Source organism: Leptodactylus fuscus, chromosome 2 (genome assembly GCF_031893055.1).
Source record: "Leptodactylus fuscus isolate aLepFus1 chromosome 2, aLepFus1.hap2, whole genome shotgun sequence".
In the NCBI taxonomy this organism is placed as follows: Eukaryota; Metazoa; Chordata; class Amphibia; order Anura; family Leptodactylidae; genus Leptodactylus; species Leptodactylus fuscus.
This window is the reverse complement of record NC_134266.1, coordinates 258,725,730-258,739,706: the sequence shown is the minus strand read 5'-3', so window position 1 is coordinate 258,739,706 and position 13,977 is coordinate 258,725,730. Positions and strand designations below refer to the sequence as shown.

General features: G+C 44.6%; 1 protein-coding gene across 1 annotated transcript in view; it reads left to right on the top strand.

Moving 5' to 3' along the window:
- The first annotated feature begins 253 nt into the window (after window positions 1-253).
- Window positions 254-13,977, top strand: part of CFAP300 (cilia and flagella associated protein 300) — a 43,258-nt gene continuing 29,534 nt past the window's right edge. The window contains exons 1-3 of the mRNA XM_075266149.1: window positions 254-378; window positions 4,480-4,561; window positions 7,257-7,332. Coding sequence (XP_075122250.1) covers window positions 254-378; window positions 4,480-4,561; window positions 7,257-7,332 — 283 coding nt within the window. The remainder of the gene's footprint in view (window positions 379-4,479; window positions 4,562-7,256; window positions 7,333-13,977) is intronic.

Sequence of the window (13,977 nt, the reverse complement as noted above, 5' to 3'; positions counted from 1 at the left end):
ATATACCCTTCACCAGGACAGTCCCTAAAGGGTTCATAACCAGTGAACAAAGTTTTACGACATTCCTCATGATCTACACCCTAAACCTACACAGAGGCCCCGCACACCATAGCACTACATTATACACAGCGAGCGGAACGTTTAGAACGCGATAACCTTTCCGGGCGGACGCCTTTTCCCAGCGCACCCGCTGAAATCTGTTGCCGTGGAGACACATACGCGGCAGAATACAAGTTGCCAGTGAAGCAGGAAGATGGCGCAGGGAGAGTCAGTGACTGGTCCTGCTGCTGCTGCTGCTAAATTCACGTTTCATCACCTGCCGAACCGGACATTCAGCTTCCTGGAGAACCGAGAGACGCGGGAGCTGCTGACCAAGTGGTGAGGGATAGTCTGTGCCCACAATGGGAGCTGGCTGGCCTCTAGCATGGGATCTGCATTGCGCTGGGGTTATGGCAGTGCGGTGGTTAACGCTTTAGTGACCAGTGGGAACCCATGTGCCGTACAAATAATTAGGGGGGGGCTTATGTTCAGGACCTTAACCTGTTAGGCTAGGGCTACATGCTGACTTTGCCATTTGACCAAAGATTGCCATGTCCCCCTGCGACTCCTTGACTCATGTTAGTGAATGGAGCCGCATTGTGATCTGATGTACCAACACTGTGTCACACTGCAACAAATGTTCAACTTTTTTTGCAACTAGAAGTCACAGTCACATACCTCCCAACTTTCAAAGAGCAGAAAGACAGACAAAATAGGTGGCGCGCGCCGCAGCAAATTAAGCTCTGCCCACTTTATGTTGACTCCACCCATTCTCATTCATTTTTCATGTGCTCCCACACAGTATAATCCTCCTACAGTCACCTGTAAATTATATGTCCCCCTCCATCTCTCCCCTAGCTTCAGATACACCCTTCATCTGCCCCTAGTTTCATGTCCCCCCGTCCATATCTGTCCCCAGTTTCATGTCCCCCCCATCCATCTCTGTCCCCAGTTTCATATCCCCCCAATTTCATGTCCCCCCTTCATCTGCCCACAGTTTCATGTCCCCCTGTCTCTGCCCCAGTGTCATGCCGTTCCCCCCCCCCTTCATTTGCCCCAGTGTCATGCCATTCTCCCCCTCTTCATCTGCCCCAGTGTCATGTGCCCCCTACATTATGTTCCACCTCCCTCATACACATAGTTGTAGGCGCGATGTGACGTCATCGCGGCTACAAATGCCAGAGCGCAGTGTTAAAGCAGGAGCTGAGCTGTGACTGCTCCTGCATTAAAGAGGACCTTTCATGGATTTGGGCACAGGCAGTTCTATATACTGCTGGAAAGCCGACAGTGCGCTGAATTCAGTGCATTGTCGGCTTTCCCAATCTGTGCCCCGTGTAAAGAGCTATCAGTGCCGGTACCGTAGCTCTTTACAGTCAGAAGGGCGTTCCTGACAGTCTGTCAGGAACGTCCTTCTGCACAGCAGCGCCTATCGCGCTGTACAGTGTGAGCGGGGAGGAACGCCCCCTCCCCTCCTGATAATACCAGTCGATGGACGAGCACTGTGAGCAGAGGGAGGGGGCGTTCCTCCCCGCTCACACTGTACAGCGCTATTGGTGCTGCTGTAGAGAAGGACTTACCTGACAGTCTGTCAGGAACACCTTTCTGACTTTGAAGAGCTACGGTACCGGGACTGATAGCTCTTTACCCAGGGCACAGATTGGGAAAACCGACAGTGCACTGAATTCAGCGCACTGTCAGCTTTCCAGCAGTAAATAGAACTGCCTGTGCCCCGGACCATGAAAGGTCCTCTTTGCCTATGTATTCAGCTCATCGGCGTCCGCAGGACATACCTCCCGTCGACTGGGACCACGGGACAGGACACCGAAATCGTGAGTGTCCCGCGGAAATCGGGACGGTTGGGAGGTATGCAGTCACGACACCCTCAGAGTCACATTGTGACTCCAATCACTAATATGAATGAAGGGGTCGCAGGGCGACACGGTAACCTTTTGTTTGTACACTAGGAGTTTTGTAGCCTTAGTCAAAGCGGAGAGCTGAAAACAGAGGATCCAGGGGACCAAGCACTGTCCGTACCATGAGCAGCCTGTGGATTCCAATATAATGGTTAAAGAGGTATTCCGCTAACAAAAAATTACCCTGCCAAAAGAAGAGGGGTAAGTGCTAGTTCACATGGGACAAGTTGGCAGTCGATTTTAACGCAGACTCCGCCTCAAAATCTGCTGCTCCCATTGACACAGTGCAATTCCATACATTAACATGAGTGAAGGATCACAGAGCGACACAGCCAAAGTTGCCTAAATGTTCAAATATGGGAGCACGAAAATGCAGGATGGCATGGGTTAATAGTCCTGTACAGTTCGAGGTGTTTGGTGAAATATTCTGCCACTCCTGGCGGCAGCGGCGGCTGGAAGGTAACAGTGACTTGTCTGTTCCTTGCAGGCTCCTTGACTTCTATCGGCCTGTTATGTGCTTGCTAATGACAAGTAAATAACAGTAAAGCGCCGGCTCTGTATGAGGGCAGACGCTGTAAATAGCAGGACGCTTTCTGGATTTTTGACTTTCCTCTTTCCTGTACAGCCTTGGGACTGGATTTAGAGAATGTCCCGTCTTGGAGTCAGTGCAGCTACTTCACACGGGTCTCAGTTTTGCAGAGATTAAAATGTAATGTAATGGGAGATCCTGTTAAAACGGAGAATACGGCTACTGGATAATTCCTAGGCTAAAACCTCGGAGTCTCGTAAAATTCTTTTTTGTTACCCCTCCTCAAAATAATAGAAAACGGGTCAATGTCTACGTTATGGTAGCTCTATAGTATATAGGACAATGTATACCAATATTAAAGGTCAGGTCACTGACTAAAGCGCACCATATACAAATATGGAGTGGACGTGTTAAAAATACAACGCTCTTTTGTGGTTAAGGGAAATGAGTCTCGGCCAGACAGTCTGTCAGCGACTTATTTGCTTCCCCTCATTGACTTAGTTATTCAAGATGGTCCGAGCCGAGTGTGCATGTTTATGTGGGAGTCGGGGAACCTATTTGAAGTGTATAACCAACTTAAAGGGGGTCTCCATTATCTCTACTTGTTAGCAGTGTCCAATAAGTGGATCACAAAATGTCCTCCTGCTGGGTCTGCCAGCACTCAGCTATAATTTGTGGGGAAACTGGCAGTGGGTGTTTAGTTTCCCTGCAGCGCCACCACTTGGATAGCAGCAATGCTGCTTCCGGCAATATATATCTTACTAGTGTCCGCGGGTTGTTTGTTGGCGCCGACCTGCGTATACGTATGCAATGGGTGCTGGCAATAATCCGCCTGGGCTTGTGTCACGGTTCTGCGACATCTAAGTATATGCGCAGTATCCGCAGGTGCGGCCCCGCTCCCCCAATCCCTCCAGCCACCTGCACGCGCGACACCCACTTCTCGCGCATTCTAGGCAGCCCCTCACAGCCACCTTTCTGCGTCCCCAGATTTCCAGTGCACCCCCCGGCAGGCTCCCCCCCTCCTCTCCAGCGGTCTACCAGTATTAACCCCCCCTCCTTCTCCAGCAGTCTCCCGGCAATAAACCCCGCTCCTTTAGCAGGCTCTCGCCATACCATTAACCCCTCCCACGCTGTCAGCTGCAGAGGTGCTACCCCCATCGCACTTACACAGTATGGGGAGCCGTGACATGCCGCCGACATTTCTGCTACTGTCACTCCCCACCGGCAGACGCTGAGTAATGAGGAGGCGCACACCAAGGCTGCATGGTGGCGGCAGCCCAGAGCATCGCGACGCCATGTTCCTGAGCCTGCACACTACTATCTAGCGCCGCCCACACACTCGCGAGATCCTATGGACGAACGGCTGAAGGGTCCTTTAGCCCAGCGAATTCGGCGGCTTCGGTAGCGAGGTACGGGCATTTAGCCGCATAATAAGTAGCCTATGTTTCCTTCCCAGTTCCACTGTATGTGTATGCCGATTGTGAGGCTAATCCATGCAGGCGTTTTGGCGTGATTGAGGAACAAACATCCAAACACACAAACTTTCACAAGTAGGAGGATATAATATTAGTAGGATATATGGCTATTAGTGATGGTGTTGGATCTCTACTGATGTGCTACTGGTCATCATTATCAATTATCTTGCTGTCCTGAACAACCCCTTTAAGGAAGGAGGATTCTGACTTGATGGCAAATCCATAGAAATGCTATCAGTTATTAATTGGCAATGGATCCCATCATTATGACCCCAGCTGGATGCTGGAGTGAAGCGGCAGTGGTGCTAGACTGACCACAATGGGCCAAGTATGAAGCCTCTGAGAAAAACAGAGGAGCCTACAGTCTCCTGAACAGCGGGGCCACAAGTACAAAAGAGAAGCAATAACTTCTGGATTTGACATTGTCCCGGAGAACTGTAGCACAGTCCATACAGCTTGTAGACAGACGGACTATACATTGTCATTCAATTATTAATCTAAGCTGACTTCTTCTCCGTATCAGGTCCATGAATGGAAGAATAAGCGCCCAGGCCTTCCGCTATGACCAATACTTCCAGTCCTATCAGAAGGATGACTTTGTTCTGGTATGTTATACGAGTAGACTATAAGGATCCTCCACTGGGTACTGAGTCTTTCTTACCAATGAACAATTTCCTTGTTATTTTAATCTTCATTAAAGGGCTTCCCCAGGTTTGTACACTGGGCATAATAGGTTAAAAAATAAAATGAGCATTACTCAATCCCACATCACTGCCATTCCAGCACTTATCGGATCCCTGCTGGTAACTTCTCACTGGTCCAGTCTTGACACCGGGTAAATGGCTTGACATTCCTGGTCTGGCATTTGCTAGTGTCAAGGTGAGATTAGGAAGTAGAGACTGGTGAGGGGGCCTAGTAAGCATTGGAACAGCAGTGGCGGAGGATTTTGAGGTGACTAATGCTTACTTAAATTGGACCTTTCATGGTCCGGGGCACAGGCAGTTTTATATACTGCTGGAAAGCCAATTCAGTGCACTATCAGCTTTCCCAATCTGTGCCCTGGGTAAAGAGCTAGCGGTCCCGGTACCATAGCTCTTTACAGTCAGAAGGGCATTCCTGACAGTCTGTCAGGTATGTCCTTCAAAGCAGCGCCAATAGCACTGTACAGTGTGAGCGGGGAGGAACGCCCCCTTGCCTCCTGATAATACTCGTCTATGGACAAGGATTGTGAGCAGAGGGAGGGGGCGTTCCTCCCCGCTCACACTGTACAGCGCTATAGGTGCTGCTGTGGAGAAGGACGTTCCTGACTGTCAGGAACGCCCGTCTGACTGTAAAGAGCTACGTACCGGCACCTCTAGCTCTTTACCCGGGGCACAGATCGAGAAAGCCAACAGTGCGCTGAATTCAGCGCACTGTCGGCTTTGCAGCAGTATATAGAACTGCCTGTGCCCCGGACCATGAAAGGTCCTCTTTAAAGGGTTTGTGCAGGTATTTAATGGGATTGAGCTGTAGTATTGCCATGAGACCAACATACGTGAGGTCACTTCCTGAAGCGTATTGCTAAAAAAAATAAAATAAATAAAGACATAATATACAAAAACATATCAGAGAAATAGGCCGCACTTACCCAATACCACATGATATATAGCTGCGAGGGATGCAAGCAGGCCCTATATTATTAGATCAAGACTTTAATGTTTGCACCTCAGCAGCCAGGCCCGGTTAGTTTTTGCAGGGTGCTGTAATTGTTGATGTGCACGTATTAAGGTGCAGAGTATAAAAAGGACACAATATAAAAATCTAATATGTTGCAAAATTCTAAAACAACGACAGCTATGAAGGAAGCCAGAAGTCACAGAGTTCTCCTCAAGCAGAGCTGACTGAGATCATCGACGCCAACAACACGCTCATTATATGGCGTCCCAGCGAGCTGCTGAGATAACGGAACAATCACGGGCACAGTGCGAGGAACAAGTTCAGCAACAGGAAATCTTAAGAGCTGTGGAAACGCCGGAGCTGGCGGATCATCAACAGCAGCAATTTGCTGAATATAGGCGGATCATCGACGCCAACAACACGCAGACGAAGTCGCGGGCAGAAGCTAGTCTAATATAAATCAATGCCTGGTTTTCCTGACACCTAAGCACAGTGGCTCAGTGGTTAGTATTGTAGCCCTGCAGCGCTGGAGTCCTGTGTTCATATCCAGGCAATGACCACATCTGCAAGGAGTTTGTATGTTCTACCTGTGAGGGGTTTCCTCCGGGTACTCCGATTTCCTCCCACACTCCAAAAACATACTGATAAGGGAACGTAGACCGTGAGCCCGATATGGGACAGTGTTGACAATTACTGTAAAGCGCAGCAGAATATGATGGCGCTATATAAGTAAGAGAAATAAATAATACTTACATACTGACCCTATACAGAAATGCACTGGCCGAAAGCTTTTTTTTCTAAAAATAAATAAATAAAAATAAAATAAATAAATAATAAAATAATAATATAATAAAAGCCTAACTTAATATGACGCCATTGTCTGGTGACACATTCTCTTTAATACTACATTCAGGCCTACTGTTTCTTCACAGATCAGCTGTCAGACTTGTCAAGGTGAAGGGAAGGTGAAGTGATTGTATGGCGGTGATATTAATTCGGGATCTGCGGATGTACTTAGTGGCAGGCTTACTACCTGAGACTGTGACGTTTCTTGTAAATGACTTTATCAGATGCCAGTCACATTGTGTCCAGCAGACATAACGTATGTTAATGACATTTCCATATTCACAACGTGCCTCATAAACTAATCTGCCTTTTAGTAAGACCTATGGGGGGGGGGAATTAAGACTGGCATTTCTAAACTGAAGATCACTGGAGGTACACAACGTGCCAAATTTATGAATTTATTTGTCACAATACTTCAATTTGGTATATTTTTGTCTGTCCTTAGGTCAGAAATTGAAATCTCTCAGAAAGATTTCTGATGATTGGTGTTATCGATGCCAATTTTCGTAACCCCATTGAAAGCAGAGGGTGAACCTCATATCTGACAGGGCGCATGCCTCCTCATAGTATAAAAACCTGTATACCTGTTTACATTACCATTTCATTTTCTACCGTCTTCTAGATTTTCTATAAATTTTCTATCCTTTCTATGCTGTAATTCATCCTGACTAAATATCAAGCACTTATCAGGCTAGATGAAAAGAACTGTAAACTGACCTGTATAAATTCCACATTTTAGATAGAGACTTCCACCTAACGAATGTACAGGTAATAATCCATCTTTACTGTTGCTTCTAGGCCTTCTTCCAAGACCCCAATGTGACTTCCCACCTGAAATTCTTATCTGGCTCATCAGGACAGTGGACTACAATGGGTGAGCTCATTGCTTTATATATTTTATAGGGAGTCTGTCAGCAGGAAAAGCGGTATTAACTAATGACAGAACCTTGTAGGGCGTCTTCTACACTTTCCAAAGATGCCTTTCTTATTCTACATCTCAGGAACCAGATTTTGATAAAAAAGAAAAATCTTTGCAGAGTAATATCGAGCAGTTTGTGAGCCAGATAAAAACTAGGAAGCATTTCCAATTCCAACGAGATTTGGCTGAATTCAGAGAGAATAAAGCTTATGATCATTTTATGGAGGAAAGGGAGAAAAAAGATTTGTCATCTTCTGAATATGAGACTTCCGATAGTGAGAAACCTAAGAGACCCCCCTATAGAAACACTAGAAATAGGGGGAGAGGTGGGCAAGGTCCTATGTCCAAGAGTGATAGAAGGAAAAACAGATCATCGGGAGCTCCTAATGCCGGGGAAGGGTCGAGTAGTTTTTTAGGCCAAGGCCCGCCCATCTCCCAATATCTTCTGAGGGGAAAAGGGGACTCCACAAAATAGACCATCAAAAAAGGAATGGTTGGAACAGTGTGGGTTTGGAATTTGGAAACCCACATGGTAGTAAGATAGATGAGACTTTGGATGACACCCAAATTATTAATCTCTCGAAACATGTATTATCTAGGGATGAACAACTATTGCTTTCAAAGGGATTGTCCTTTGTTCCCACTAACAAATTTAGTGAATTTGAATGGGTAAAAGATGTTAGCCTTTTCTGTAGGAAATTAAGATGGGCCAAATATATGGGTCTGGTTAAACAAAGGAAGTGTGATGACTGGGGAGTGGACATAGAAGATCTGTCTGGCCTTGAAACCCTAGAAGATCTCTTTAGGGAGGGACAGGGAGAGGTTATCCCAAGACCCAGTACTGACTTACGTCCGAAAAGTACTAAGACACCTCCTATTTTTGATACTGGACATATTGACGCATTTGAATCTCTAGTAATCGAAGAGATAAAACAGTTACCCCCCGGTAGATCAGAACATCTTAACCTTTCAAGAACACAGTTGACAGCTCTTAAAGATCTTGAAATGGATACCAACTTGATTGTAAAAAGCTCTGACAAAGGGGGAAATGTGGTCCTTATGGACAGACCCATGTATATCAAAATGTGTGAGGATATTCTAAAATTTGAGGACTCATACAGGATCTTGGATAGTGATCCTACCGATCTTTTTGTTAGGGAACTAAGCAATATGCTATCAGAAGCCTTGGAATCTGATTTAATCAGTAGGCAGGAATATATGTTTATGTTGCCCAGAAGACCACAGATAGCCACCTTTTATGCTCTCCCGAAGGTGCATAAGGGGGTGGACCCGCTGAAGGGACGTCCGATAGTCTCGGGCATAGGAAGTGTGACGCAGAACATCAGTACATATGTTGACATCATTTTAAGACCCTTTGTCACTGCGTTGCCTTCCTATGTCCGGGACACGATGGACGTCCTGAGACAGCTGGAAGATCTGGTTCTACCCCCGGGCACCTGGGTGGCAAGCCTCGACGTTGAGGCTTTATATAGCTCCATACCCCACGACTTGGGGTGTGGGGCTGTTCGGTATTTTCTGGAGCAGAGAAGGAACCAATTGTCATCCCATAATGATTTTGTTCTTGGCCTCTTGAGATTCATCTTGGAGAGGAATTATTTCGTTTTTAACGGGCGCTTCTTCCACCAGCTCAGGGGAACAGCAATGGGGAGCCCTGCGGCCCCCACATATGCCAACCTGTTCCTGGGCTGGTGGGAGGAGCGCCTAGTTTTCACGGACACAATGGATCAATGGACGGAGCACATTATTTTGTGGCTCCGTTACATTGATGACATTTTAATCTTTTGGGGAGGTACGTCATCACAATTTGTGTCTTTTGTGGAAGCTTTAAATCATAACGAAATTAATCTGAGGTTTACATTTGAGATACATTCAACAGAGATTAATTTTTTGGATCTGCACATTAAGATTAATGAAGGGGGCACATTGAGTTCCACGGTGTATCGGAAACCCACCTCCACGAACAATCTTTTGAGGTGGGATAGCTTTCATCCTCAATCCCTAAAGAAAGGCATCCCTAAGGGACAATTTTTAAGGATGAGAAGAAATTGCTCTGAGGAGGGAGAGTTTAATCAGAAAGCGTTGGATCTATGCAAGCGGTTTGGACAAAGAGGGTATCCATTGGATACAGTCAAAACGGCGTTTGATTATGCCTCCTCATGTGACCGTAGTGAACTGTTAGTGCCTAAACCCAAAAAAGAGAACGATGGGTCCATTAGGCTTATCGGTACTTTTGACAGCAAACATAGAGAAGTGAAGGACATTATTAATAACTACTGGAAGGTTCTGCAATTGGATAGGGACATCAATCCTTTTCTGACCTTGAAGCCCACAATTACATATAGGAGAGGCAGAAACATTAAAGATCACCTTGTACATAGTCATTTGGGATCACAACAGAAAGATGGTACATGGTTGGATAGAGCAATTCCTGCGGGAATGTTTAAATGCGGGGGTTGCAAGGCCTGTCAATATGTTACAAAAGGTGCTAGGTTCCAAAGTGCAAAGACAGGGAAATCCTATAATATTAGGGAGTACATTAATTGTAAAAGCAAAGGAGTTATTTACCTGGCAACCTGTAGTTGCAATAAAAACTATGTAGGCAAGACTTCCAGAGAACTAAGACGTAGGATTTTGGAACACATTGGTTATGTGAATCGAAAAGAGGATCAACCAATAAGCAGACACCTGTGGGAGGAACACAATGGGGACCTCAGGGCTCTGTCCTTTCAGGGAATAGAACTGGTAAAGCCCTCCATACGTGGGGGGGATTTTGATCACAAACTTTTGCAACAAGAGGCAAAATGGACATATCGCCTACAATGTGTCAAGCCGGATGGCTTGAATGAGATTATTTCATACGCGTCCTTCATTTAATATGCTCCTGTCATTAAGTATTAGGGGTATTTTTTCATAATATAGTGCATGGTAGATATGGTTCTGCGTTATCTGATCGTTTTACCGATATACCGCGGTAATCTTCTATTATGCATGGCGGGTACCCCCTAATAATAACAAAAATGGACACTTATAACAAGCTAGCGTTCAGGGTTAATCTTAGATTTTTGATCTGTATGTGCGGTAAGATCCTCGTGACCTGGGACATGTGTGTATTTTTCTAATATTACATTGGGTGAGGGTTATCTGAAGGATAGGGTGGGTCTGTAGTGATAAAATCGCACAAGTAGATGTGAGACGCTTTTTTTTTTTTTTTTTTTTTTTTTTTTTTAGAGTTTGACAGTTATTCAGGTTATGCAGGTCATGTTTAGAAACATCTGAAAGATGATTATTGGATAAGTTATATCATTTCGGATAATGTTGAGGACAATTATTTAAAGTTAATAAGCAAATTTGGGGTTAACTAAAATTTGTATGTAATAGCTAGGAAGTCCTGCACTCCTGACAAACTGCAGGGCAGATGTGGTATATTTTCTATTTGCGTCCAACATTGGGTCATCTATGAAAAAGAGGGTAAGAAGGCTGGTACCTATCAAAGTAGGGTTTAAATGTAACATCTTCATGACCACGGCGTGTTACTGTCTAGTCTAAAGCTGTTGAAGCGTCACCCAGAGCTGGACTGCATTAAGGGACACACAGGTTAAGATCTGGAGACGTGCGATTCGCTGCAGGCTGGCAATCATCTGGCCGGGCACGGAGATGAGCGTCTCCATTACCATAGTTACTGAGCGTCCCGCCCGCTAACCAATCACTGACGGGGGGGCGGAGTCTATGACACGCCCTCAGTCATGGGAGACGAGCGGGAAGGCGGGTAAGTACGCACCTCTTGTCCTGGGTATAAAGGGACTCGCTGCGGCGCTCTGCCTTCGGCTGGTAAAAATTATCCGTGCCTACCATCAAGGCACGGAGAACGGTGGTTATAACCGCCATTAATGAACATCTAGGCTGTGCTATTAGAGCAGGATTAGCGGACTCAGTAAGCTGGGGGACGGTAGAATCTGCTGCAGGGAATGTTATTGCAGATAGTCCCAGCTGAATAGGAGTTCATTACCGACGCGGTATCGCATCAAAACCGTGGGGTGTATTTATACAAAAGGTCTCCTGAGGAACCCCGTAAACAGGGGGGAAACGCGTAGAGACGCCTATTCATTAGGCATTTGCTTATTATTTTGAATCCTAACCATGCCATCAGCTAACCTATCGTGCTGCTGACATGCAATATAGAGGCATAATAACTAGATATATATTTGCTATGAACAAACTCATGGCAATATTGATACAAAGTTACTTTATGCTTCTTTGAATTCTTAAGAGCAAGAAGCAGTCATATATATTACAACTCAGCAGTCAATTAGCCTGAGATGAATTGTATCTAACTGATCCTCAAAACAGATAGATTGGGGATTTGAGCTAGCACCCACTCAATAGTCTTTGACTTTAGCCATACTATCTACAGGCAATGTCTTATAGTTGTTTGTTTTAACCGGTTAAGGACCAGGCCCAGAAGTACATTAAGGACCGGGCCTCTTTTTTCAAAACTGACATGTGTCACTTTAAATGGCAATAACTTTGAGACGCTTTAACTTACACAAGTGATTTTGAAATTGTTTTTTCGTAACACATTATACTTCACGTTAGTGGTAAACACTAATCAATATTTTTGTATTTATTTATAAAAAAAACTAGCAAATTTGATGGAAATTTGGAAAAAATTGCAATTTTCAAAATGTGAAATTCTCTGCTTTTCAGGCAGATAGTCATACCATCCAAATACATGAATAAATATTATCTCCCATATCTCTGCTTTATATCGGCATCATCTTTTGATCGTCTTTTAATTCATTTTGGACGTTACAAGGCTTACAAGTGTAACAGCGATTTTCCAGATTTACAAGAAAATTCCTCAAACTAATTTTTTAGGGAACACTTCAGTTCTGAAAGGAATTATAAAGGCCTATATAATAGAAACCCCCATAAATCACCCCATTTTCAAAACTACACCCCTCAAATTATTCAAAACAGCATTTGGGATGTTTGTTAACCCTTTAAGCATTTCATAAGAATAAAAATAATATGGAGGTCAAATTTAGACATTTCATTTTTTTTCACTAATACATTCATTTAGACCTAAAATTAACACATTCACAAAGGGTTAAAGGAGAAAATGCATCTCACATTTTGTTATACAATTTCTCCCGTGCACAGAAATACCCCACATGTGGGTGTAAACTGATTTTTGGGCACACGGCAGTGCACGAAAGGGAAGGAGTGACACTGGGTGTTTGAACAGCATATTTTGCTGGAATAATTTTCAGGCACCATGTCACATTTGCAGAGCCCTTAGCGTACCAAAACAATGGAAACCCCCCCAAAGTGACCCCATTTTAGAATCTACACCCCTCACAGAATTCATCAAGGGGTATAGTCAGCATTTTGACCCTACAGTTGTTCCACAGATTTTACTAACATTGGAATGTGTAAAAGAAAAATTACTAAAATGTCACTTTATCCCCAAAGTTTTCATTTTCACAAGGGGTTAAAGGAGTAAAAGCCCCCCAAAGTTTGTTAAACAATTTATCCTGAACACGGCAATACCCCATATGTGGCCATATTCTGCTGTATGGGAACATGGCGGGGCTCAGAATGGAAGGAGCGCTATTTGGCTTTTGGATGGCAGATTTTGCTGGAATAATTTTAGGTGCCATGTCTGATTTGCAGAGCCCCTAGAGAACCAATACAGTGGAAACCCCCTAAAAGTGACCCCATTTTGGAAACTACACCCCCCACAAAACATATCAAAGGGTAGAGTGAGCATTTTGACCCTATAGCTGTTTCACAGATTTTATTAACATTGGGACATGAAAATGAAAATTTACTTTTTTTCCAACAAACTGTCAATTTAGCCCCAAATTTTTCATTTTCACAAGAGGATAAAGGAAAAAAAGCTCCCTAAAGTTCGTTACACAATTTCTCCTGAACACAGAAATGCCCCATATGTGGTCATAATCTACTGTATGGGAACATGGTGGGGCTCAGAATGGAAAGAGCGCTATTTGGCTTTTGAAGGGCAGATTTTGCTGGAATATTTTTCAGGTGCCATGTCGAATTTGCAGAGCCCCTAGTGTACCAATAAAGTGGAAACCCCCTAAAAGTGACCCCATTTTGGAAACTACACCCCTCATAGAATTTATCTAGGGGTTTGGTGAGCATTTTGGCCTCACAGCTGATTCACAGATTTTATTAACAATGGGACGTAAAAATGAAAAATTACTTTTTTTTTCCAATTAATCGTCCATTTAGCGCCATATTTTTAATTTTGCAAGTAGCTGAAGAATTAAAAGCCCCCCAGAGTTTGTTACACAATTTCTTCTTAACACGGCAATACCCCATATGTGGCCATAATCTGCTGTATGGGTATACGGTGGGGCTCAGAATGGAAAGAGCGCTATTTGGCTTTTAGAAAGCAGAAGTGGCTGGAATAGTTCTCAGGTGTCATGTCGCATTAGCTGAGCCCCTAAAGTATCAATACAATGGAAACCCCCCATTGTGACCCCATTTTAGAAACTACACAGGTGACAGTAAACTGGAATTCACCAAGAAGTGACCCCATTTTGTAGGGACAAT